The 27121-nt window shown below is 50.8% G+C and overlaps 1 protein-coding gene across 3 annotated transcripts in view; it reads left to right on the top strand.

Annotated features, from left to right (window-relative positions):
* The window catches only part of ERG (ETS transcription factor ERG), a 263697-nt gene that overhangs the window by 58269 nt on the left and 178307 nt on the right, over positions 1-27121 (top strand). For all 3 annotated transcript variants that reach the window (XM_042957218.1, XM_042957219.1, XM_042957217.1), the window contains exons 2-3: positions 12771-12871; positions 21399-21486. In XM_042957218.1, coding sequence (XP_042813152.1) covers positions 21448-21486 — 39 coding nt within the window. In that variant the 5' untranslated portion in view covers positions 12771-12871; positions 21399-21447. The remainder of the gene's footprint in view (positions 1-12770; positions 12872-21398; positions 21487-27121) is intronic.

Genomic DNA, 27121 nt, shown 5'->3' on the forward strand with positions numbered 1-27121 from the left:
CCCCCACGCATAGGAGAGCATCAGGCTCCCATCCTTGCGGTGCCTGAAGGTTGTGGGTTCCCCTGATGTCAGAGGTTGCTGTAACTTCATCGGGGGCCCCTGATGACCCTGGTCTGCTGAGATTGACCTCAACACTGTGGGCGTCCGGTGCTGTCCATTTTTATCCATTGTTTCACACTTATTAATGACGTCTAGATTCTCTCCAACTCCAAATTGTGTGATTTTATCATTCTGGGTTTTACCTTGCAGTTCTAGGCATTTCTTCTATACCTACACAGTTCGCCCCGTTGGCATAGACCCCACAGGCCCCCCCTGACAATGGAAGATCTGTTCTCTCCAAGGCTGCGAGTCGCTGGGAAGATGCCCCTGCTGTCAGGCCTCTTTGCTACCAGCTGGTGATGTCACCCTGTCCAGGGTCATGCCTCTTTCCGGGGGCAGCCCATGACTAATCAACATCGGGGTAACAGTCAGCTCTGTGCGGAAGCAGGTGTAACGGGACAGATACAGGTGTGTGTAGGCAGATAGCTATCTGTAACTATATCTCTGAATCTCTATTTTAATGAAATTTATCTTGAAGAATTGGCCCACGTGACTATGGGGCTGGCAGGTCTGAAATCTATAGGATGGGCCAAGAGGCTGAGTACTCGAGCAAGAGATACTATTCCAGTCTTGATTCTGACATTTGTCGGGCAGGCTCGCAAACTGGACACCCAGACTTTTATGTTACCGCTCAGGGATAAGAGTCCTTCTTTCCTGAGAAACCTCGATCTCTTCTCTTAAGGCCTTCCAGTGATTAGCTGAGGCCCACCAATATCCAGGAGACAGCCTGCTTTACTTCGAAGTCAGTTAATTGTAGACGAGAACCACATCCGCAACACCTAGACTAGTGTCTGGATACCATAGCCTCCCATGGATTTACACCCACGGTGGTGGTTAAAGGCCTGGCCCCTTGACCTTGACTCCCAGCTCTGAAGGGTCAGCCCAGCTCCAGAGGGCCCCATTGGGTCATCTGAGGCCTTTGCTGGGGCCGGATCACAGTCCTGCTTCCTCCATCTGCATCTATGGGTGTTGATCCCAAGAGCACGGCCTGTTGAACTTTGCATGCTTATCTCCAGCTCGTCAAGTATCTCCAGCTTTGTCCATCCCACAAAACCAGTTAATTGGGAAAGTCAGGACACGGCAGTGGGCTGTCATTTCCTGCCCTGCCTTTACTCCGTGGGTGTGTAATTCACCCTCACTGTAACTCACACTCACCTTTAAATGACCTTCTAATAGCAAGAAATATGACTCCAGTGGACCAGGTGTTTAAAATTCACAAGGAATCCCCCAAAACTTACTGTAAGTTCTTCTCCATAAGCCATTAAGCAGCTAATTAAATAGTTAACGTTTACCGTACTTGCTATATTCTGAGAGAGTGAGAGAGAGGGGTACAGAGGATCCGAAGCGGGTTCTGCACCGACAGTCGTGGGCCTGGTGTGGGGCTTGAACTCACGAACGCGAGATCACGACCTGAGTCGAAGTCGGACCCTCAGCCTGCTCAACTGACTCAGCCACCCAGGTTCCCCTCAGCCGTTTAAATAGCGAATTTAGCACTTAAAAACAGACTTCCAAGGTAGACTGCTTTGTATCTGTTTTATAGATGTGCAAACGGAGGCACAGAGAGGTTAAGCAACTTTCCCAGGGTCACACAGCTCGTCCTCTCACTCATGATACTATAAATATGAGGCAGGAGTAGATGGAAGAGAGAGATGGGTTGTGCTGGGTACACGCGTCCTTCTCAGCACCGAGGGTGGCTGCAGTCTGTTTTCTGGGCAGGGCGCCCCACGTGGATTTAGAGGGGTGAATTGGAGTGCCCCGAGGGTCTCGTTCTCTACTTCAGAGGGAGGTCCTCCAGAGCAAGTAGCAGACTGGAGGTCGCAGGAAGGAGCAAGAAGACGATGCCATTAGAGCAGCTAAGCTCCCCTCCCAGATCCCATAATTGGTTTCCGCTCAGATCGCCTCTGGAAGGATCTCGAGTCCTTCTGTTTTACGAGACCGCCTTTTGTTTTTGGTAGTTGTAGGCTGACATTATGGGATGGAGGATGGATGGTGTGATTTCTGGGTCTGCCTGGGGTTTGTCTACACCACGTCTGAAACACCAGTGTGGGGAACACCAGCTGGGAGGGTACTTGAGATCACATTCTTGAGCTTTCTGGAAGGCCATTTTTGGCCGGCTGACATTTTGGGGGGGTTAATCCAGAAAATTGATTCCTGAAACTTGGCGTTTCTGAGATGCCTAGTAAACTAGGGGATTCTTGGGAGAAAGTAGGAGGCATTAAAGCAAAGATTAGCCTGCATGTACCCACTTGTGCGGATTTGGGCTTTGGGACAGAAGAATTAGTTCTATTGAGCGATCAATCCAACTGTAATGCTGCTTAGCTCTTTCTTTAGGGAAGCCTTTCCACTTTTCCTGGGTTTTAACTGTGAAAGAGGATTGTGGAGATTGAGATTGAGAGAGGGCCCCAGAAAGGTGCCAGGAGGCCGGACTCTGGTTTGTCTTCTCTGCTGTTGAACCAGGGTGTGACTTTTCCTCGACTCAGGAGACCGCATGATTCGCAGGAAAACAGAGGCTGGGCCAGAATCCCGAGTTTGAGGCTCTGCTTGTCCGCTTACCAGCTCTGTGGTCTTTGTAAGCCCAAGTTGCCTTACCAGGAGAATTGAGGATAGCAATAATCACCTTCCAGGCTCTCTCAATCAGTGGGCCCGACGAGTAATGCCCCCACAGGCCCTGCAGTTTGGACTGACGAACGAGGCCATTACTGTCCTGCAGAGAAATAGGGGTAGCCTTGCTGTGTTCAGGGGCTCGCGATGCATTTGTCTTTCATACCCAGACTGAGCTGTTCTATCTACTCTGAGATGAGAAGAGAGAACCCCTTCTTTAGAACCCCACCCCCTTCTTTAGAACCCCACCCCCTTTCTTTAGAGAGGGCTGGCCTTGAACATCTGGTCTTGGGATTGCAAACCCTGCTCAGATTCCAGAAGGTCAGGCCGGCACAGGACAGTTCTGGTAGCTAGCTCCTTTCCCAGCCAGAGAAAAAGCGACTGTTGAGTGAAGTCTGTTAATTGCACCTTGTGAATTGCTGCACATCGGAACTCAAGAGAAATTTCAGGTGAGAAGAGAGTGTCCTAAAAACGGGGCGCTGGTTAAACAGGCAGGTGTGAGGGAGACCAGAGGGGGTCTTACCCGCCCCCTGGAAGCTGTCACTGTCACCTGTGTAGTGTGGCCCGTCTCGGCAGCAGTCTCTACCACGTTTCTGCTCTGAGGTGGCCCCGCAGAGGCCGGAGTCCCAGTCCCAGTCCCGGTCCCCAGAGTCACGGGGGATGAAACGTCCCATTCTTGGGGCTGAAACAGAGCTCCCCGTCTTTTCCACCCTCCTCCCCCTCCCCCACCTCCCCTCCTGTGCCCAGCTGGCCACCAGGTTCTGCATTCCTGGCTCCTGCATTCCTTGGCTGCCCTGGCCTCCCTCCCTGGCTGGGCCTCGGCAGCTGCTTGGTCCCGGCCTCCCCCTCCCTGCAGTCAATGCCTGGTGAATCCTCCCGGAAGCCTCTTCGGAAACTCGGTGCCCCAGATGCTCCGGGATCTCCAGCTGGGATTTTCAGAATAAGGGTCAGGCTTCTTAGCCTGTACCTCTGGGCCCTCCCGGGGGTCTGTGTCCAGCCCTCTGTGATCTACACGGGCCTGATCATCCAGCTCACGTGCCCCCCCCCCCCCCCACGTCGAGCCCTCCTGCTTCACCACTTTCCTAGAACATCTGCCGGAGAGACCACCCACCTCTCTCCACACCCCGTGTTGGAGGCTGTTGTCCTGCTGTGTAAGGTTCTCCTCCACAACTCAGGAGGCGGGCAGAGATGGTAAAGACGGTTAAGCTGTTGACAGAGGGCTTTTCCCATAGTGCCTCATTTTATCCTCGCAGGAAATGTGACTGCACCACCGTATGCCCTTACAGACGAGGGCTATAAGGGTTGCCTAGTCCTCCGCCCTGGATTTCTCTCCGCTCTGAGGTCTGTAGGATTTCTGTTGTTAGGATCGCATTTAGATCCTGCCACGCCAAGCTGCAGCTGCATTTTCGTCTCCCCTGACCTATCCCCATGCTTCTTCCTGGAGCCGCTACATTGTCCCTTATTCCGTGACATAAAACCTCGGTCCACAAGCTCACTGTCTTGCAAAGCACGTCAGCTGTCCGGAGGTAAGAGACGCACTGTGGACCCTTTTCCTCCTGCAAAACCCCAGGACAAGCTCTTTGCATGGACCGATCAGTTAATTCCCACCGAACGACTCGTTAATGATGGAACTCATGGAAAATTCTATATGGATGGAATGCATAGCTGGAAATCGAGAAGGGCATTTTAGAAACCTCACGTCAGTGAAGGGCATTCATGGCGAGGCTCATGACTTCTATTTAAAATACGTGGGAGGGTTAAAACTTTTTTGCTTCCAAACTGTGTCCAGTACAAATAAGGTGATCTTTATGTGATGCTCTTAAACCCGTCAGAAGTCAGTGGAGATGGAAAAACTGGTTTCAGAGCTCCTGCTGGTGAGATACCAATCACCAGAGTGCCAAAGTGTTTGAGCAAAGCTGGTGGGCACAGAGTTACTTTCATAGTGAGTTCAAGCATCTTTGAAATTCTTCACCCTTTAAGGGTACCAGGTGACCTTTCCCTGTTGGTATTCTGTAAGTATTTGGCCATTTTTTTTGTTTGTTTTAATTTTTTTTAAACATTTATTTATTTTTGAGAGACAGGGAGAGACAGAGAATGAGCAGGGGTGGGGCAGAGAGAGAGGGAGACACAGAATCCGAAGCAGGCTCCAGGCTCTGAGCTGTCAGCACAGAGCCCGACGCGGGGCTCGAACCCACAGCCTGTGAGATCATGGCCTGAGCCAAAAAGTTGGATGCTTAACTGGCTGAGTCAACCCAGGCGCCCCCTGTTTTGTTTTGTTTTTTTAACAGAGCAGTAATGGCAGATGATGTTGAGAAGTATCTACATTATTAGTCTCAGTATTTTTTTTTCTTCTTTTTTCTTTCTGCCTTTATGCTAGTTGACTTTTCTTAGGAAAGTTTCTACCCTCTTCCTGTCTGCCTCTTCCTACTCGATTCAAAATAAAAACATCAAGGTGATGCTGACAGGCAAAGTTTCACCGAAAAATGATCTGTGTTCTCCTTTGCGGCCCTGCCCCTGTTAACGTTCATTGTTGTCTTTTCTGTTCTATTATGGGTTATCTCGCCATTCAGGAACTTTGCATCTTTTGTCCATAATATTGAGATGTTAATACAATATTGATTCAGTTAACTGGCAATTATTGGTTTTCACACCCAACCTCCAAAACAATCGTATGTTATTAACAGCATTTTGATTGTTTTTTCCTGCCCAGTGTTGTTAATTTAAAAATATGAAACAGACCTCATCGTTTGCAAAGATGACATCCACGCGATCGCTGTCCTTAAGATTTGACCTGGTGATTACATCAAGACAAAATTCCTTGATGAAGGTCAGGCTCGTTTCTAAAACAGACTTGGGGATTCTGTTCCCCAAGGACATATTTTGTTAGATGAACTTTCTTAGAAATACATAATGTTCCCTTAACCCGTGGCCTGCTCGTCCCTTGTCTGCTGTATGAAATGACTAAATATTTATGTTTTTCCAGTTGAACTTAGGAAAAAAAAAAACAAAAAAAACAACCCTCTGGTAAATGTGTTTCCCTTAACAGAAGGCTCAGTGTAGACGGGGAGAGAAGTGGTATTTATAGTATTTTCTCTTTCTTGATGTCACCCGCCTTTCAAATGCAGCCTGTTTTCCTTCAAATGTCTCATTTTTACCGGGACCTTGAGGCAGATCACGGTCCGCAGACCGAGGGCCGTAGAGCTGTTTTGCTGCTGTGTGTTTTGTTTTGGTGGCAACTGTCAGCCACGCCTTCCCCTCCGAGATCAGCTTGATGCTTTCGCGTGGGAATGGCAAGGCTAAAAAGGGATGAAGGGACCTTCCTTCAAGAGCGACGTGGCTTTGTAAGGGTCCACGTGTCTGGGCGTGTTGAGGTTTATATCCATTTCGTTGTCCCCACGAAGGAAGAATGGGGAGGAGGCACCGTGGATGGAGTTTGATTTAGTGTCTTCAGGGGCAAAAGATTGAGCCCAGAGCCCAAAATGAAACGGAACCGAGCAGTAGGCAAGCCAGACCCGACCGAGCTGATGAAGAAGCGTGCGGTCACGGCCGGCGTGCGGCTCAGACGTGATTCACGGGAGACCCTTGCCCTTTTTTCCCCCGGCAGAGCTGCTGGTTTACTTTGGCAACATTTCTTCATGATGCAGGGCAACAGGAGTCCCTTCAGGAGATCCTATAGGATTCCAAGAACTGCCTCACTGAGTTCTAAGTGCGAGCAGAAGACACAGGCCAGTGATTCACCAGTGGAGACATGCGCAGGCGCACACACTGACGACGTCAGACGGAAGGAAGCATACGTTTTGAGCTACTAACCAGCTGCAGGAAGCAGGAGAGCTTCTAGGGAGACCCGGACCGCTCATATTTTCTCGTTTTTTGAACTCCCGTCTCCCTAGGGTTTGTCCTTCCCAGCAGTGACTCATCACAGGGACTCAGGCGGGTCTTCCCAGATTTCCTGTGCCATCACCCTCCCTTCCTTGCCAGTTACTTCCGGCTCCTTGCCTCGTGGCTTCTAGAGCACAGGTGTGCGGGGTTCAGCTCCTGCGGGCCGGCTCCGGTGATCCTGTGCCTCTCTATCCAACTCTGCGCTTGGGGACAGCTGTTGGCTCCTTGCGGTTGGCCGTGATGGGAATGGTCACTCCACAGAAATTGCCAAATGCGTCATACCAGTTTTCCCTCGGAGAGCTGGTTGTTAAGCATCGAACGGCGCGTCACTTCTTTTGGGGCTCACCACCTGCCAGGGCGGACCCCACCAACGTGCTGTTGCGTCTGGCCTCTCCTCTGGCTCTTCCAGAGTGGGCCGTCCCTCGTTCCTCTCTCTCTCTCTCTGGAATCTCTGTGTCTACTCCTCCACCGGTTCCCTCTATCCCACTTGGGAACATACCTTCTTTCCTGATCACCGACAAAGAGCAGTGAACAAAGGGGGTTGTAAACCTCTTGAGGGCAAGACTGCGTGTGCCCTGCTGCATCCTTAGCTGCTAGCAGTTTCTGAAACAAGGAGGCACGTGACAAGTGTTGAGTGGGCGGGCGAACCGGTGCTGTTTCCTTGAGCTTCTCTCCCTTCCTCTCTCTTGGCTGCTCCACTCCTCTTATGGAGCTTCTCGTGGATTATAGAGGCAGGTCGCCCACCGTTTCTGAGCTCACGCTCTGAGTGGATGTAGAAGTGTACAGATGTAGAGATGTGGGATGTAGAGAAAGCCATTCTCCTTCTACCACGCCTCTCCCAAGGGCACTCACTCACCTTCGTGCCTTTGCTCACATCTCCTCCACCTTGCCCGCTCTCTGCCCCATTCCCACCTATCAAATACTAAGTGCCTGTCACGTACTGACTCCCCCAAAGAGGCATCACCATTCCATGGCGCTGCATGCAGTTGTCTCCTCTCCTGTACCTCTCTCACGACTCTCTCCCCCCACCCCCATTCTGCATCCAATCGGTCATTTAACTACAAGTATTATCCCCCCACCAAGCCCTGTGTTTATTGAGGGCATGTCCTCACCTCCAGTGCTGGATGCTTAATACATGTGCAGATTGCGATGGGCCACTTCCCTTAATGATCGTTATTTGTTTTCTAAGTCCTAGGTCTAGTGTTCATGTAGAGAGATTTTATGAGCTAATTTCCGGCAGATCGTTTTATTTTATTTTATTTTATTTTTAAGTGTTTATTTATTTTTAAAAAATTTTTAATGTTCATTTTTGAGACAGAGAGAGCAGAGAGAGACGGAAACACAGAATCCGAAGCAGGCTCCAGGCTCCGAGCTGTCAGCCCAGAGCCGGACGTGGGGCTTGAACTCACGAGCCGTGAGATCATGACCTGAGCCGAAGTCAGACACTTAACCGACTAAGCCACCCAGGCGCCCCAAATGTTTATTTTTGAGAGAGAGCGAGAGAGAGAGAGAGCGAGAGAGAGAGCGAGAGAGCCTGCAAGTGGGGGAGGGGCAGAGAGAGAGAGAGAGGGAGACAGAGGATCCGGAGCAGGCTCTGCGCTGACAGCACAGACCCCGAAGTAGGGCTGGATCCCACCAACGGTGACATCGTGACCCGAGCCGAAGTCAGACGCCCACCTGACTGAGCCACCCAGGCGCCCCAGATCACTTTATTGTAAAGTTCCAACTGTGGAGCATATTCAGCACATCTGTCTGAGTTGGATACAGACGGCGAAAGTGACTGTTGTTCGCAGGTACCAGAGCGAATAGGGTGTTTTCTGCCTTCAGGGTTGGTCCATTCTGTTTTTCCCCACCCGGAGCAGAAGCCCAGAGGATTTCCTGCAGTTACTCCCAGACAGCCACAGCCTATCGGTTTGGTCCTCAGGTGCCTGCCCTCATGGACCTGAGATGGCTGCCACAGCCCCAAGTGTCACACAGAGAGGACAGGACCCCCGCCTGGAGACTCTTCCCCGAAGTGCTCCAGCTCATTCCCCCGGTGTCGAGTGGCCCATCCCTAACCTGCCAGTGACAAGAAGAGGGGTGGCCCGGGGTCGGCTTTGCCCTTGAGGTGGGGGAGGGTCACTAGCCTTCCCGGGGCCTGGTGGGATGTGGGCGCCTTCTGCGAAGGGGGCGGGGCCGCACACGCGCGCGGCCGCCTCTGCGGCCTTCCCGGGGCTGTGAGCGAGCCAGCCGAGTTCGCCGTGACCGTGGAGGTGATCGCAGCCCCTCCGTCCCGGGCATCCTTCCGTCCGTCCCTCGTGGCGATGGAGCCTTCTCTCGAAAGGCTGCCGTTCGCCCCGTGTCCGGGCTGTTCCCTGTCGCGGAGGGCACGGAGCGCTGTCTGGACGTGGAGGTTGGCGCCTTCCCGGGAGCCGGCCTCGCCGTGGAGCCTGCGCCGCGGCGGACCCGAGGTGGCCAGGAGGGTCTGGGTGCGGGGTGTTCGGGGAACCGGAAGGCCCCGCGGCGCTGAACATAGCGGTGTCTTCGTCTGTCCGCCTGGCGCTGCCACGAGCACCGCCGCGCTGGACTTGCACCGCCTGTCACCTGCACCTCCCCTCCCTGACCTGCGCCACCTCCCTGTCACCCGTGGCACCTCTCCCTGACCCCCGACTCTCACCGCCCCGCCCTGACCCGCCTCGCCTCTCCCTGACCCGTGCCGCCTCTCCATGACCCTCCTCACCTCTCCCTGACCCATGCCCCTCCCTGACCCGCCTCACCTCTCCCTGACCCACGCCCCTCCCTGACCCGCCTCACCTCTCCCTGACCCTCGCCGCCCCTCCCTGACCCACCTCACCTCTCCCTGACCCATGCCCCTCCGTGACCCGCCTCACCTCTCCCTGACCCACGCCCCTCCCTGACCCGCCTCACCTCTCCCTGACCCTCGCCGCCCCTCCCTGACCCACCTCACCTCTCCCTGACCCATGCCCCTCCGTGACCCGCCTCGCCTCTCCCTGACCCGCGCCCCTCCCTGACCCGCGCAGCCTCTCCGTGACCCGCCTCACCTCTCCCTGACCCTCGCCGTCCCTCCCTGACCCGTGCTGCCTCTCCGTGACCCGCCTCACCTCTCCCTGACCCACGCCCCTCTGTGACCTGCCTCACCTCTCCCTGACCCTCGCCGCCCCTCCCTGACCCGCCTCACCTCTCCCTGACCCACGCCCCTCCCTGACCCGCCTCACCTCTCCCTGACCCTCGCCGCCCCTCCCTGACCCGCCTCACCTCTCCCTGACCCTTGCCGTCCCTCCCTGACCCGTGCTGCCTCTCCGTGACCCGCCTCACCTCTCCCTGACCCTCGCCGCCCCTCCCTGACCCGCCTCACCTCTCCCTGACCCACGCCCCTCCCTGACCCGCCTCACCTCTCCCTGACCCTCTCCACCCCTCCCTGACCCGCGTCACCTCTCCCTGACCCGTGCCGCCTCTCCGTGACCCGCACCCCTCCGTGACCCGCACCGCCTCTCCCTGACCCGTGCCACATCATTGTCACCTGTGCCACCTCTCCCTGACCTGTGCCGCCTCTCACAGTGCCCCCCGTCTCTCATTCACGCCGTCTGTTACCCACAATACCTCTCTCCCACCCGCACCCCCGTCTCTCGCCCACAGCTTGCGGACGAGCAAACTGGGGTGCAGAGCAGCTCCGGCAGCTGCCGTGTGTCAGCACGAGCCTGGGACTCCCAGCCCGGGGCTCCGTCCGCAGCACCAAGGCTGCTGTGGCAAATGAACTTGCCCTTCAGATGCGCAGACGCGTTTGGCTCCACCCGCGTCCAGTGGGCACTCTCTAATGACCACATCCTTCTTCCTGTGACTGTGGAGACTTCGGAGCCACACGGAATCCGAGGGTGGTGGGGACTGTAGTCCTTGGCCGTGGCAGGGCTGGGGGTGAGGGGGGGCGGGCGGTGTCCTCATAGGGCCACGTGGTCCTCTGGTCTCTGCTTTCGGCGGGACCAGGGACTGTTGGGCAGGGTTAAGCAGTGTGCTCTTAAACCAGAGCTCTCAAATGGCTGTCTTTTTTGAGTTCTGGAGTCTGGTTTGCAAAATTTTCTGACTTTCTCGCTTTGGCTGGGCCAGCTGTTAGCCTCACGCGGCTGGTAGCGTGCCTTTCTCTGGCAAAGCTTCTCTCCCCGGACTTCGTGACATTTTTTTGGATCCTTTGTGTCTTCTCAGCTGTGTTATGGATAATTTATGTTGTCAGATAAGTGCCCTCTGGATAAATGAAATATTAATAACGCCATAATGCTAATTTAAAAATACCCATTGCACATATTTAATAGAATCTTCTCTGGGCTTTACTCTTGTCTTTAAATCAGGTCCAGCAATATTCAGTCATAAATCCAGTTACTCCTTCGGCATGTTGAGGTTCTGGCACTAAAGGATGCTCTGAGATGACATAGGATAGTAAATCTCAGCCCATGCTTTTAAAAAACTCTTACCCCCTCTTCGGCAATTGGAAACTAAATACCACTCTGACCACTTGTCCGTGGAAAGCATTTAACCAAGCGATAATCAATATTGCCTTTTGGATTTGGAGAAAAAGAAACTTGGGAACACCTTTGGTAACTCAGGGTCTGCGCGGCCACACAGAGCATGATCTACTTCACCGTTCCCTTCCCCTTTCCCGCTGAGCACCGTGTCCCTGATCAAGGGAGGCCGGCACCAGGCCACCAAGGCCGGATGGGTACAAGTCGCACATCACTGTCAAGAAAACAGTTCGGAAATCCGTCCAGTAACCTAAAAGGATTATTGCGTAGTTGTTTTTTTTTTCTTTTTTTTTCCTGGTTATCGAAATGAATATTCTTTGTTCTGAAAATTAGGAACATACCCCAAAGAAGATCACCGAGAAAATAAGACTCCCTCGTGTTGGAACCTCAAAGCCGCTTCTGTGAGCGACTCCGTACCCTTCCTTAGAGCCGCCCCCTTCCCTTTCCGCCTTCCCTTTTGTCTTTCATCCAGCTCGTGTTGGTCTTTTTACAATATTGGAATCACGTTACGCATGTGGTTTTGGATTCTAATATTTTCCCGAGAATTTACATTTTCCCATATCACAGCAGACACTTTGTGGGGACTGGGGCAGCCGGACGAACTGTCCCAGAGCCCAGGCCCAGAGACTTTAGGTGGACTTGGCTGGCGCCCCGAGCAGAGTGGGAGAGCCGGCGGGACCGTGGAAACATTTATAAATACTATCGCCCCTTGCAAATATTGATTTTGATGCAACACTTAAGACATTTTCTAGTTTGAAAATATTTTCAACTGAAACAGTTGCCATTTGCAATTTGTCATGTTGTGAGGATTCCGTTAAATGTAACATTTTGGGATTGGATATTTTACTTGGAAAGTTGCATGAGCCCTGAAATTCCTGTATCGCCAAAAAAAGAGATTGGATTTTAGAGCTGTGGCAACAGGCGTATTCTAAGGAAGACTCCCCGCCCCCCCCTCCCTTATTTCAGTTTGGTAGTGTGTCTAATGTTTCTAAAAACACGGATCCTCCTAAGCATCTACAAATTAAAAGGATTGTTTCTTTCCTGGAACTAAAATGATTGCTTAATTACAGTTCCCAGGATGTTTAATAAACCTTGTTACTCTTTGTTTGAGCAGACGAAAGGGCTCAAGGATGGAGAAACCATGATTACTAAAGCTGGGGTCTGCAAAGGAAGGAAAACATGTTCAAAATATTTTCTTTGCAAAAGTGTATGTGTGCTTTACTATGCCAGTTCAGGCTTGGCTTTTATTTCACTCCTAATTTTTGTTTCTTAACGCTGAGCTTTCCTGGGGAGATGTTGTCACCCCTCTCCCCCCTGCCTTTTTTTAAGGGGAGGATTTTAAATTCATTCTCCTTTTAGGATTTTTTTTTTTTTTTAGACGGGGAGAGAGAGTATGAGCAGGGGAGAAGGGAAGAGGGAGAGAGAGAGAAAATCTTAAGCAGACTCCACGCACAGCGCAGAGCATCACTCGGGGTCGGTCCCATGACCCTGGGATCGTGACCTGAGCCAAAATCAAGAGTTGGATGCTCAACCGACCGAGCCACCCAGGCGCCCCTCTTTTTAGGATATTTTAAAATAATATTTAAGAAATAGGTTTGGCCACTAAGCACACGTTTGATCCTTGGTATTAATATTTGGGGGGAAAACCCCAAGGTTTAATATATTTAAATTCTTTTTCAGGTGTTCCACGATCTTTGAAGACCCAAGAAAAGCAGTGTTGGCCAAAAGCAAGACAAATGACTCACAGAGAAAAAAGATGGTGGGGCCAAGGGCAATTAAAGGTAAAACAAAATCCCGGATAACCCTACCTCTCCTAGGCAAGAATTTTTTTTTTTTTTTAAATAAGAATCTATAAATATTTGGTACTTGAATATTTGATATTTGTGCTCCAAAACCTCCCGAGACCTTCCCTTGGTGGGGAGGTGGGTGAAATGGAGGATGACGATTGAAGAGCACATTTATCATGATGAAGACAAATTAAAATAAAAAACCGAAGACCCTTCTTTGGATTGTTTGATGTACGTTGAGGGATTGTGTTGGTTCCACTGATCCTTCCCCCGAGTGAGATGCCCCTGGCCCGGCATGGTCTGCTGGCCCCCGCCCCTGACACAGGGGATGGTTGGTTGTGTCCCTGCTTCGCAAGTATTGACCTTGTCATCACCCTTTTCTCCACTTCCTTCTGTTCTTGTCTGCTCCTTCCAGAAGAGCCGGAGGCCAAGGGCAGTGACTACAGATACTTATGCTTTATGATACGTACATTTTCCTGTCATATCACCAAATTCGCTCTGTGGCTATTTTATAGTTATTTGACTTGTATTCAATGGAAGCCTCATCTCAAGAGGCAGACACAGGGAAAGGTGGGGGATTTCAGCACTTTATCTACAAAATGTGTCCTTTGGCTGCGGAGAACTATCAGGCTTCCCTCAGAAAAGCATTTCAGGGGTTGGAAGAGGTTATGGTGGGGCCTACATTAACACTCATTTGGGCCACGGAACTTAAAAAATCTCTTTTTTGCCAAAATGAAGCCAGGAGTGGTTAGTAGATGGGACGGTAATGCACAGTGCCTGGGATGCTCCTTGAGCCGAGGTGGTAGTCTGGTAAAAAAGAGTGGAAAATAAATCGGATACGATTCCTGAGGCACACCCTCCCCCTTACCCTTCCCTAAATCAGGCCTCCTAATCTTCGTCAGTTGAAATATTGGACAAGTCCCTCAGTAAAGGTGCATTCGTTTTCCCCAGCAGCTGGCACAAACAGATCGCCAGCTCTGGAGGCTGGATGCCGAGGTCAAGGTGTGGACAGAGTTGCTTCCTTCCGAGGCTGCGAGGGAGAGTCTGCCCCAGGCCTCTCCCCTTGGCGTGTGATGGCCATCTTCTCCCTGGGTGTTCGTATCTTCTGCCCTCTAGATGAGTAAGGACACCAGTCGTATTGGCTTAGGGCCTACCCTATGACCTCACTTTAACTCAATAACTTCTTTTTTTAAAATTTTTTACTAATGTTTTTTTGATTGAGAGAGAGAGAGAGAGACAAAGTGCAAGCAGGGGAGAGGCAGAGAAAGAGAGAGGGAGACATAGAATCTGAAACAGGCTCCAGGCTCTGAGCTGTCGGCACAGAGCCCGATGCAGAGCTTGAACTCATGATTTGTGAGATCATGACCTGAGCGAAAGTTGGCCTCTTAACCGACTGAGCCACCCAGGTGCCCTTTTTTTTTTTTTTTCTATTTTTTTAAATGTTTATTTATTTTGGAGAGAGAGAGAGCAGGGGAGGGACAGACAGAATCTGAAGCAGGCTCCAGGCTCTGAACTGTCAGCCAGGAGCCTGATGCAGGGCTCGAACCCATGAACTGTGAGATCAGGACCTGAGCCAAAATCAAGAGTCAGATGTCTAACAAGCTGAGCCACCCAGGCGCCCCCAACATTCAGTTTTTAAGTCAAGGATGTTTCCAGTCAATTGACAAAGGTCCCTTATGAATTTGTTTATTGAGAATCATTCCTCTCAAAGTTGCAGCATTTTACACAGTATCAAATCTCTGCTCTCTCAATCATAGCAGTTACCACTTCCTAAGTGCTTATTGTGTACCTAGGACCACAAGAGGTTTCTTGGGCGTGATTTAATGCAACTTCACAAAAGCCTGGTGGAGTTGGCCGCGGAGGGAGAGCCCAAGAGTGGTCCCCACTCAGGTACTAACCAGTTGGGAACAGACCCCGGCCAAACCCGGTATTCACAGCTGTGTGAACCACTGACCATCAGTTTGGAGGTAGATAACCGAGGAGTCTCTTCTCCCCGCTTCTGACATCAGATATGTGGTGCCTTTTTCAACACCATCAACGAATTTTCCAACTCTCCGACCCCAGCCGGGTATCCTACGATTTAATTCGGTTCTGACACTCCCTGGGGTTAGTGTCACACCCCAGACATGAAGGGCTCCGTCCCGCAAGACTGACCTCCTCCATCTACTTCAGATGCCAATTCAAGGTACCGGGTCCCTCCCCAGATTGCCCACATTTCTGTCCAACTTGCCTACAGACCCGGGGTTCCCACATCCCCTTCCGTGATTCAGTAATTTGCTACAAGGACACAGAACTCAGGAGAAGGCTGCACTCACTCTTACAGTCTGTTATAAAGGATACAGGTGAACATGGTGAGATCTAGAAGGGGCCTGAGAACGGGTGCTTCTGTCCCCATGGAGTTGGAATGTATCACCCTCTTGGCTCTGACTCCTGTCATTTGGGTATATATATTTTTTAAGTTTTCATCACAAAGGCATGTGAATTATTTAAAATTTTTTTCATGTTTATTTTTGAGAGAGAGAGAGAGACAGAGCGTGAGTGGGGGAGGGGCAGAGAGAGAGGGAGACTCAGAATCTGAAGCAGGTTCCAGGCTCTGAGCTGTCAGCACAGAGCCCGACGCGGGGCTCAAACTCACAAACCATGAGATCATGACCTGAGCCGAAGTCGGACGCTTAACCAGCTGAGCCACCCAGGCGTCCCAAGGCATATCAATTATTAACTCAATCCCCAGCCCTTCTCCCTTCCCCAGAAGATGGTGGTGGGACCAAAAGCCCCAGGCTTCTCATCAAGGTGTGGTCTTCCTGGGACCTCTGTGATGCTCTCTAGGGGTCCCTCAAAGGTCACATCATTAGATGCTTCTATCGTTCTTCTCACTCAGGAAGAGCCAATAGTGTTAAGAGCTCTGTGCCAGGAACGGGGGAAAAGACCAAATATCTTTTCTATTTTTTTTTTAAGTTTATTTATTTTGAGAGAAAGAGAGAGAGAGCAGGGGAGGGGCAGAGAGAGAGGGAGAGAGAGAATCCCAAGCAGGCTCCACACGGTCAGTGCAGAGCCTGACTCGGGGTTCAAACTCACACACCGTGAGATCGTGACCTGAGCCAAAATCAAGAGTCAGATGCTTAACCGGCTGAGCCACCCAGGCGCCCGGAAATATCTCTTCTATTATACCACAGTCATATTATCTCCATTTTACAGACGAGTAGCTATAGGCCCTACAGGGTGAAGTGGCCTTTTTCAGGTTTCTGAGAAGAGCACCCTCCCTCCTCCATGCCTTCGAGGACCCTCTTGTCTCCCCAGCTGCACCCGTCCCCCGTTCCGCACCACACCTGCGGTGCCTGGGAACCCACAGCTCCTGCCCAGACTGGCCTGAGCATCTCTAGGGCCTGCCCAGGCTTCTTTCCTGCAGTCTGTCTCGTTTGGTAGATTCTGTGTGTTTCCCTAGGCTCGAAGCATGGCCATCAGGGCAGCTGTTCGGTGGGGCATGGCAGTGTGGACTGGGGTGTCCACATGACTGTGGGAGGGCCCCTTGCATATGGACAGAACTGGGGTTGGGAAGGACAGGTAGGTCACCTCCATGTGTGCTCTTGCCCCAACCCTGCAAATATCCCTGCCTTCTCTGGACCATTTTGCACCCATGCCTCCCGCATTATGAAATGCGTATTTTACCTGTGGCACTGTGTGTCCATCCACGCTTTATACAATTATAGTAAAGTAACCCAAATCAGATATTTGCTTCTGTTTTGTAAGACATTGGCATGCTTATTTTTAAAAATCTTACTAATTTTTTAAAATGCTTATTTATTTTGAGAGAGAGCGTGTGCGAGCGGGGGAGGGCAGAGGGGGGAGGACAGAGGATCGAAAGTCGGCCCTGTGCTGACGGCAGGGAACCCGACGCGGGGCTCGAACTCACGAACCGTGAGATCATGACCTGAGCCGAAGTCAGAGGCTCAAATGACTGAGCCTCCCAGGCGCCCCAACATCGGTATTTTTGAAAAAAGGAGGAAGAACAGTGACAAGTAGAATTCTGTTGGGTATCAGTACATTTTATTTTTTAACATACCCAACGATGAAATAATGCTGCATCATGAAACACAAAGTCATAAACAGACACGTTACCAAATGAAGTTATCGCAGGAAACCAATATTAAAGGAGGGGTTTTTAGACAACATGGATCCAAGCTCTGCAAGGGTTCAAAGCCAGGTAAAATGGAAAATGAAAGCCTTCTCACAATGATACATGACCAAACGTCATTCATCAGCAACTAAAGTTTGGAAAAATTAATCCTTAGCATCACAGAAAGAAATTAGAAGCACTCTTAAAAAAAATCCACAAAATTCCTCCCGAAGAGCAGAAAAGAATAAGCACCTGAATGGCCGCAGAACCAGTCAAGGACCTCTGTGGGAGGAGGTAGCTTGCTAAGTGGTAGAACTTTTATCCTCTTGGTCTCGAGGTGTTTTGCTTTTGAGCTGGTCTGGTTTGCAAGGTGGGGCGCCATTTGCTCTGTGAATGTTTAATAAATCCCTCCGACAATGGTGATCCTGGTGGTGGTTGGAGGTTAAGGTCATATGCCTTGGTTCCCTCATGTATGGGGAGCAGGGGGGACTTTTTGTTCCCCGCCTTCCCGCCTTCTGGCCAGCCCACATGCCTCAAGGCTCCTTGGTGGCACCTCCTTGGCTCCCCTCATGTGTCAACTCTCTCCTTCCTCTGGGTGTTATTCTTGACCTTCATTGGGCACCTCTTGATATCTATATGGATTATTTTCCCGTTCCCATCCCTTGAGGGGTGCGGTGGTGATGCATCAGTAATATATACACCCCCTTCCCTGCCATTTCCTCTCTGAAAGTACCCACAGCTTCCCCATAAAAGACAGGAGACACAGTTGTTCCTTAAGTTTATCTCTCGGTTGGTCACACACTGAATGGCAGCTGTAACTTCTGTGACATTTCTGTGGTCTCGGGCATCCAGAACGTTGATTCCATTTCGTCGTATCAGGAATCCCCAGAGAGTTGGCAGGGTCCCATCCTGTGAAGTAGAAATTTGGCTGCTCCAGAAAGGGCTCTGCGAAGCTCACAGGCCCTTCAGGTAGTGGTATCTTGGTTACTCTTCAGTTTCCAAACTCATTTTGAGGGGAGGACGGGGGTTTGAGGTCCTGTCTCTTAGCTGGATGGAAATGGTGCGGTTGTGTGTTGGGAAAAGTTTCTTTCCTTTGAAATCACTGTTTGAGTTCTTTTACCTCTGTAGCTAGAAAAGTTAAAAAAATTTAAGTTTATTTATTTTGAGAGAGAGAGAGAAAGAGAGAGAATGAGCAGGGGAGGGGCAGAGAGAGAGGGACAGAGAGAATCCCAAGCAGGCTCCACACTGTCAGTGCGGAGCCTGATACGGAACTTGAACCCATGAACCGTGAGATCATGACCTGAGCTGAAACCAAGAGCCAGATGCTTCACCCACTGAGCCACCCAGGCGCCCCTAACTGGAAAAGTTTTAAGGGGGATCTTGATAGCCTGGTTATCCAAGGCATATTGTGTGTATTAGTAATTTACTGCTACAAAAAGGCTGCGTAACAGCCACCCTAAATCTCAGTGGTTTGAAACAAGAAGGATTTATTTAGCTCACAAGCCTGTGGGTTGGCCATTCAGGTTGGCCTTGGTTGGCCAGTTTTGGTCTTGAGGTGTCCCTCCTGTGCCTAGGGTTCGGTTGTCTTATCAGACGATCTAGAATATTCTTGGCTGGGGATATGGGATGGCTTGGCCTTGCACCACGTGCCTCTGTTCCTCCAGCGTTCTAGCCTGGCACGTTCCTGTGGTGGCCGGAATTTGCCAGTGGAAACAATTCATGCCTCTTGGGGCTTTATCCAGGAACTGGCACACTGCCCTTCTCGTGCATTCTGGTGACTGCAGCAAGTCGTGTGGACAGCTCCCAAACAAAGGCTGGGGAAACAAACGACCTCTTAGGTGTGCGAACCACAAAGTCATATGGCAGGAGGTGTAGACACAAGGAGGGGAGGGGAACTGGAACCATCACTGTAGGTCACCGTGGGGTGACAGTACACCATGAGCTACTTAGTCTCTGTCTTGTCTAGGTATCTAGAACACTTACCGGGTGTTTGGGTTCTCCATCTGTGATAAACTGTCCCCGGACCTAGTAGCTTAAAAACAACAACTGGTTTATTATTTCTCATGGTTCTGTGGGCTGCCTGGACTCAGCTGATAGTTCCGTTTTCCTGATGTCAGCAGGGGCTGTGGCCACCTGAGAGACGATGTTCTAGAGTGTCCAGGGTGGCCGCCTTATGGGTCTGGCATAAGGTGCTGGCTGTCAGCTGGGCACCAGCCTTGGGCCTTGGCCACGTTGCCGTGCGGCTCGAAGTACGGGAACTGGGTTCCCAGAGTCAGGAAGAGGAATCTTCTGGATCTACTAAGGCTTCGGCTCCAGACTTCCAGTGGAACGTTCCTTCCACCCATTTGGTGGGAAGGGATGAACTTTAACTTGTTATGAGCGGCAGGATATGTGTGCAGAGAGGCAGAATTGGGTGGGGTGAGCTGCCCCAGGGGGATACCAGAACATGTAGGAAGAACGGTTTGCTCCTGAGCGTGGGGTCGTGCAGCGGGGAGCCTTCCTTTTGTCAGGAAGGCTCGAGGATGGGCCTCTCTCAGGCCGAATGGCTTTGGGAGCAGAGTGTTGTTTCCTGGGGGGATCTCTGCTCTCCTGAGGAGACCGCCTTGGGGGAGGCGAAGGTTCTCGGGTCAGAGGAGCAGGGGTCCACGTTTGTCATCTCCTCGTTCAGCCACGCTCTCCCTGATTCGGGGAGGACTCCATGAAGCCCTTTTGGGAGACAGGCCCCAAGCACGCAGACCTGGAGGCGAAGGCTTCCCGTGAGAAGCCCGTCTTTGTTGGGAGTGGATGTGTTTGTGCCTTGAGAGGGTGGGAAAGGCAGAACACAGACGTAGTTAGGGCTCCAGGAAGCGCCTTTGCGTACCCCTGGAAGAATGTGGTCGACAGCAAACTCGAGAGACAGCTCTCGTGGCTGTCGTCCTGGAATTGAACTGTTTATTTTCGTGTGGCAGTTTACTGCTGCTAAGAGTCATAGGCCGGCTTTGCACAGAAGAAGACAACGAAAAAATGGTAGGTGAAAGAAAATAGTGATGGCACCTAAAGATATAAATTGAAAGAGGGGTTTTCAGTGCCAGAGAAGACATACGGCTAAGATGTACAGAGAACCAAAGACGGGGCGGGGCGTGGTTCCTGCAGCCCAGGGGGAGGGTCCCCAGGACAAGAGAGGTGACCACAGGGTCAGTTATGACCAGAACGGTAGCCAGATAGGAGGGGGTGTCGAACGGGTGGTGGGAAGTGTGGGGAAGAAACAGCCCACCCCTCTCTCCTCCTGCCCCTGCACCGTCTCCAGATGGTGTCACAGGGACCAAACATGTTGGGGGCCAGAGGGCAAGGGAACCCTACCGAGGCAGCCTGTGGGGGTCAGCCGTGGGGGCACGGGGCAGGGAAGGGGGCCGTGGAGGGTGGCTCTGGGGATGGGAGGGGACAGACGGACAGGAACCAGAACATGCTGGTTTATAATCTGAATAAAGGAATATATTGGATGAGGTCTTTATCCTTAGAGTATGGGCACCTTTAAATTTAACTCATTTAAATTTAAATTAAATTCTAAAATGAATTAACATATCTTCCTCGTATAGGGCTTAACCAGTTCATCTTGTCAAACCGAAATGTCTTAGCGGCCTCGGAGTCAGGCCAGTGCGACTTGAATCCTGGCTCCGTTGCTTATTAAGCAGGTGATCCCGAACAAATCGGTGACCCTTCCTGGGTCTCCATGTCCCCGACTGGACAGTGGGGATGCTGACTGTCAGACGGTGGTTCGGATAAAATGAGAAAATTCCTGTGGAGCCCTTGGTCCAAGCAAGGGCTGCTGCTTAGGCATTCAATGAGTGATAGCTGTGCTTTTCATTAAGAGCCTAACTGTGAACTTTTAAAGACGTTTAGGTATTAGTTTTTGGGTTTTTTTTATGTTTATTTTTGAGAGAGAGCGTGAGCAGGGGAGGAGCAGAGAGAGAGAGGGAGACACAGAATCCCAAGCAGGCTCTAAGCTCTGAGCTGTCGGCACAGAGCCCGACGCGGGGCTCGAACCCACGAACGCTGAGATCGTGACCTGAGCTGAAATCAGACGCTTAGCCCACTGAGCCCCGCAGGCGCCCCTCATTTCTTCCTTTAAACGATCCCTCACCGGCGCTGCCCGTGTACCATGGTGTGTGTGAGCTGCCTGTGACGTGGGTTTGTTGGGGCTTGTCAGACCACTGTCTCACTGGCCCTCAAAGGCAGTGACATCCCCGGCAGGAGAGAAGTGGATTTTCCAGGAGCTTCCTCAGGGCGCTTCCTGCCCTAGCAAGGTGCTTGCTGGGGCAAACGCGTTCAAAAACGGTGATTCTTTTACCATAGTGTGTGGCGTTCGGTCCTAACGGGAAACAAAGCGTGGAAACGTGGTTATTGACGACTGTCCCTTTTGTCACCCAGCTGCCTCAGGTTCTGAGCGGATGGTGAATGAGCTGGTCGACTGAAGGACATGGTTCAGACTGTCCCGGACCCAGCAGCTCATATCAAGGTAGGTTTCATCTCGGCCGGGGAGCCGCTCTTGCTTCCTCCTTGGCTGCATTTTGGTGGATGCGGGCCCGCACATCAGCCTGTGCGGGGGGCAGCCAGCCTCTGCTGTGGGCCGGGTCCGGCCCGCCACCTGTTTTTAGACCGCCATGAGCTAAGATAATGGTTTTCACAATATGGAGCGGTTGAAAACAATCAAAAGAAGAAGAATATTTCCTAACCCGTGGTAAATTAGATCTCGGTGTCCATAAAGAAAGTTTTGCTGGGACGCAGCCACGCTCCCTCGTTTCCACACCGTGTGTGGCTGCTTTCGTGTCCTGACGGCAGAGCTGAGTGGCGGCGACCAAGACCGCGTGATCCGCAAAGCTGAAAGTATTTACTGTCTGACCTTCGGCAGAAGATGGCTGACCCCTGAATTGACACAGAAGCCACATCCGGATTCTTCCAGCTTCTGTTTTAACGCCACCCCCTTGCCCCTTGCCGGGGGTTACCTGGGAAGACACCGGAGGCTGTGCCCTCGCACTTCCCGTGCCCAGGGGTGGTTTTACCTGGCCACGCCCACACGTGGCACCTGTTTCACCTGTTCCCCAGCTGCACCTCCCCGTGTCTTTGGAGGTGAGGCAACAAGGTTGAGTCCCGAGCCACCCGGGAGTCCTGAGAGGAAGCCGGCCCGTTTGGCACACACGGGCACAGCCGCCCGGAGGAAGTAAAGAGATGGCTTTAGTAACTTGACCCAAATAAAAGTTACAGGAAACACTGGGGCTTGAGCTACATTACCCAGATCGGCTGTCTACACCTGTGCTAGTTAGTTCAGCTGTCTACACTGGCCCAAATCATTCGCCACCTTGCCAGTTCTGCACGTCCCCTGCGTGTATTCATTTTCCCTAAGTGGCCTCGTAGGTTTCACTAATCTAAATAAATGTTCTTTGCCTGAAACATTTCCTGAAAACGGAAAGTGGCTTCTAATTGAAAGGAAAGTTCACCCTTTTTTGGCCAAAATATGAAGTGCCCTCCAACGTCACGCACACGCACGCACACATCTTAAAAGCAACGCGCTTGGGAGTGCTATGTACCGGGTGTAATTCACGCTCTTCCACGTTTGACCGCGGATTTAGAAGGAACGGGTTCAGTGCGTTGTTCAAGGTTGGTGGGTGCTCCCGAAGCGTCAGAAAGAGGGGCTCCCCAAGGAGTGTTGAGCCTTCAGCGTCGGGGAGGAGCAGACCTCTGTGGCGGACACTGTCGTGTGGCTTGTGTGTGATGTCTCACCGGGGCCGGGACAGTTATGCCTGTAACACGTGCAGTGGGCAGTCTCCCGTGGACGTGGTAAGGCTCCTTCGGAAATTCCTGGGGCGTATTTGGCAAGCGTGTCCGTGCCACACAGGGACGGGGGAGGGGGAAGGCTTTTTCCGTTTCGTCTTTGTTGACCGTGAAGCTGAGGGATGCAAATAAAAGCTCATGGAGAAGGCCAGACGAGAAGAATCTTCTGTGCCTCAGGCTATGAAGGTCAACCACCCAAAGTCATCATGGTTGGCATTTTATTCCTAGCCAACGGGAAGGAAAAGCTGAAGTCAGCAAGAAATCATTAGGGCTTGTTTTTAAAAGCTAATTCATCAAATGCAAACAGTCTTAGATAAACCCAAGAAGCATGATCTCTGATGATGTGTTTAGTGGACAGGTCGGCATTTGATCTCAGGAGCGAGCTGTATTTCCAGCTCTGATTTCTCTCATTATCATCATAGCCGTTACCATAAATGTAAGTGAAGGCTGAAGAGAAAGAGAACCAGGAGAATTTTTTTTAATACATATCAACTCAGGAAGTAAAAGTAAAAAAGAAATCTCAACTCACATTGCTTCTGTGTTTTGAAGATGAACTGGCAGTTAGAAGTGCCGTTATTAGCAGCTGATGTTGGCTCTGAGTTGCAGAGAATTATGTTAAAGACATTTGTTTCCTTTGTAAAATCTATCAAATTCCAGCTATTGGAATTTGAATAATTATTCCTGGACTTCCTCCCCCCCTTTTTTTTTGTACATGAGATTGGTATCCTTGCCAAAAAAGTTAAGAAAATAGATGGCCTTCCACGGCTTCCTTAAAACACCTGATTTGGGAAATTTATTCACTAAAATTTTATGTGCTGTGAAGTCTCTGGTTCTGGGCTGAGTGCAGCTTTTATTTCTGGGAGGGGAAGTTCTTATAAATGGCATATGAACTGTTCCACTTGATGTGTTAATGTAAATAGTGGAAGATTTTGTCTTTGGCTCATTGCTACTGAGCGTTTTTTTTTTTTTTTTCCTCATCTGAAAAGGACCTGAATTCCCCACAGAAGTGACTTAACATTGCAGGTGTGCGTGGAAACAGACGTTTATGACTCCACATTTGTGTCCATAGTCTGATCCGGAGGGAAGTCATGTTCCTTTCATATTTAAGAAATTTATTCTCCATGATTTACTATAACTCTCTTCTGCCAGAACAAATTACTTTTCCCCTTTTATATGTTTAAGGAGCTAGAAATAATAATAATAAAAGGGAGGGATGGTAAGTAACTGTGAAATATAGAACATTCTTGATTTAAAAGAATATTAAGAGTTGTGGCAATTTCGTTGACAAAGAGAATGAGCAGAACTTTAATAAGAAAACATTTTCAGCTTATTCTCTGTCGGTGCTAATACCAAGTCACTAAGCACATTTTAATTTGTCTTTCTCTGCTGGTCCTTCCACGTCCTGTCTTACGCTAGAAATTATACTTCTGTGTCACATAAGCATGATCTTAGCATGTCAGGTGTATGACCATGCTTCTGCTCTGCTGGGTGGGTACAGTCCATGGCTATCAAATGTCAACCCACGCTATTATCCCAAGGAGGGAAAGACTTGCAGATTTATTTTGTTAGGATTCGAGATTTTGGTCATTAATTCTCATTCTAATGTTTATTTTTGGGAGAGAGAGAGAGAGAGAGAGAGCGAGCGCGAGTGGTAGAGGGGCAGAGAGAGAGAGGGAGATGCAGAATCGGAAGCAGGCTCCAGGCTCCGAGCTGTCAGCCCAGAGCCCGACACAGGGCTCGAACTCGTGAACCACGAAATCACGATCTGAGCCGAAGTCAGATACTTAACCAACCCAGGCGCCCCCCATTAGTTCTCATTCTGATAAAGGAATTTTTGATTCACGTTATTGCGTTTCTTCTCAAGAATTTCATCCTCTTAATACTTCCATATACTACCATTTGAGGAAAAGGATTAACATATTAGTCAAGTTTACAGCTTTAAAGAGACAGCCGATTGGCACATTTTTTAACTGTTCCCTTTAAGGCTGTTCGCCAGGTATTCGCATAGAAGGTTGTACGTTTCGGAACTGATCAAGCGAGGCCTGTGTGAATTCGAGTTTCACTCATGGGTCCACCAGAGGTATGATCTAGGGACGCCGGTTACAGAACTGTCTGCCTCGTGCATCCTGGCTAGGTTCGTGTCGTGGATCAGAGCGAGGGTCCTGGCATCTTAAGACTTGATTCAAATCCCGCTCCCTCATTTACTAACCTGGGTGGTTTTGAACAGGTGGCTGGGGTTTCCTCTTATTTGAAATGCAAGCACTGACTTTGTGGGGTCAGATTGAGGACTGTAATTACACGCAGCACACAAAAACCCCATTGAGTGTTGAACTACTGTGAGCTGTTCCTGTGGTATCCTATAAAGTGAGGGTAGCATCCCTCTTAAAAATACAGTATTATAGTGTCTGTGATGACACGGAACAGCATGGGTCTGTCTTACAAAACACGGAGCCGGGTGAAAAAAAAAGTCCAAAACAATGTGATCTATGGCACAGTGCTTTTCACAAATCCATGAAAACATGTCCCCTTCCCCAGCGTCATGTAATTTTCATGCACGCACTTAAAACATAGTGATCACATCAGAGTAGATGGGTGCACAGGTGGGATATGTTGTCTGGTGGCTTGGAGAGAAGGGTTAAGGGAAAAAATAATAGTACAGAGACAGTACAAGTTTATAGCATTGAGGTTCGGCTGCGGTGCTCAGGATGGTCTCCTGCACACTGGGGGAGGGGGAGCGTAAATCAGCACGACCCTTTGGTGTATAAGTCGAGTGTTGCCTAGTGAGGCTGAAGACGCACCGACCCTGTGCTCCAGTGGTCCCACCCCTGGGTACACCCCTGTTGCCCTTGGATGCCTGGAGATGGGCATGAGGAAAAAGTGAACAACCCAGGTGCCCACCAGGAGAATGGATAACTAAATGGCATTCTAGCCCTATAATGGAATACTACACAGCAGTGAAAATAACAAGTGTCTGCCTGTGTCTGTGTATCAGTGTGGATGATTCTCAAGGTTGGGAAAAAAAAAACAAGTCACAGGAGAGTAAATACAATATGATCCCACATGTAAAGATCAAAAAGTGGTAGGACAGGAGCGCCTGGGTGGCTCAGTCAGTTGAGCGTCCGACTTCGGCTCAGGTCATGATCTCACGGTTTGTGGGTTCGAGCCCCGCGTCGGGCTCTGTGCTGACAGCTCAGAGCCTGGAGGCTGCTTCCGATTCTGTGTCTCCCTCTCTCTCTCTGCCCCTCCCCTCTCTGCACCCGTTCTGTCTCTGTCTCTCTCTCAAAAATAAATAAGCATTAAAAAAAATGTGATGGGACTGAAAACATCATGTTGTCAGAGAAAACTATGTGTGTCGGAAAGAAAAAAAGCCACATTGAGTACATACTTCGGGACGGGCCTTACTTACCTTGTCAGGGAGGAGAGAGCTTGGGGAACGGGTTTCTGAGGTTGCCTGTTGTGAGCTGAGTAGCACCTTCCCTGTACCCACAAGGGGCTTGGGGTGGGTGGGGGAATAAGGGACCACAAAGACACAGCACCTGCCATCCAGGGCGCAAGTCACATGTTCCCAAACACCTGGGATGTGGCGCTGCACACAGCCAAGGAGGGACCCAGGGCAGGGGGCTGGGCGGACGCCTAAGGGAAGCTGCCTGACCTGCTCTACCCACTCACCTGTCCTCACCTGTGAGCAGGTGCTCAGCTGTCCTCACCCATCCCCCTCACGGCACCTGTGCCCACGTGTCCACCACTTCTGATAGCCTAGTGGCCTCAAGTCCTCCGAGGTATCACACTTAACTGTTTATTGCAGGGGAGGCACGCGGGGGGATTCTGAGCATGCTCCATGCGGCCGATGGCTCGCAGGTGCAGTTCGGGAGCCGCTATGCCTAGAAATGCCTGGAGTCTGTCACTCCACTGACACACTGACCCTCCGTCGTCCCCAGGAGGGTGGCCAGCCTCGGTTCTGTTGTCCACTAGAACTGGTCTAGATCCCGCTCCCCAAGAGTCTCTGTCAGGATCAGTCACAGTTGATGGATCGTGGAATAAACGAGGGCTCCGTCCTGGTTTCCCGTTGATTCCGCAGGTGGAGAAGGACCAAAAAATCGGTTTACTCGGTCCTGTTTCTGATGGCGATTCCCCCTCCCCCTGCTTCTTTTCCTCTTCCTTTCAGCTTTTATAGTTTTTGCTTATTTTTTGTAAATGTGCTGGGACCAGGAGTCTGGGTTTGAAACTTGGCTTCACTTACCGATTGCCTCCATTTCCTTAGCTGTAAAATGGGGGTAAATAGTGTACCTGCCTCAGAATCATGAGAATTAGACTAGTTAATG

The sequence above is a fragment of the Panthera tigris genome, chromosome C2 (genome assembly GCF_018350195.1).
Source record: "Panthera tigris isolate Pti1 chromosome C2, P.tigris_Pti1_mat1.1, whole genome shotgun sequence".
Lineage (NCBI taxonomy): Eukaryota > Metazoa > Chordata > Mammalia > Carnivora > Felidae > Panthera > Panthera tigris.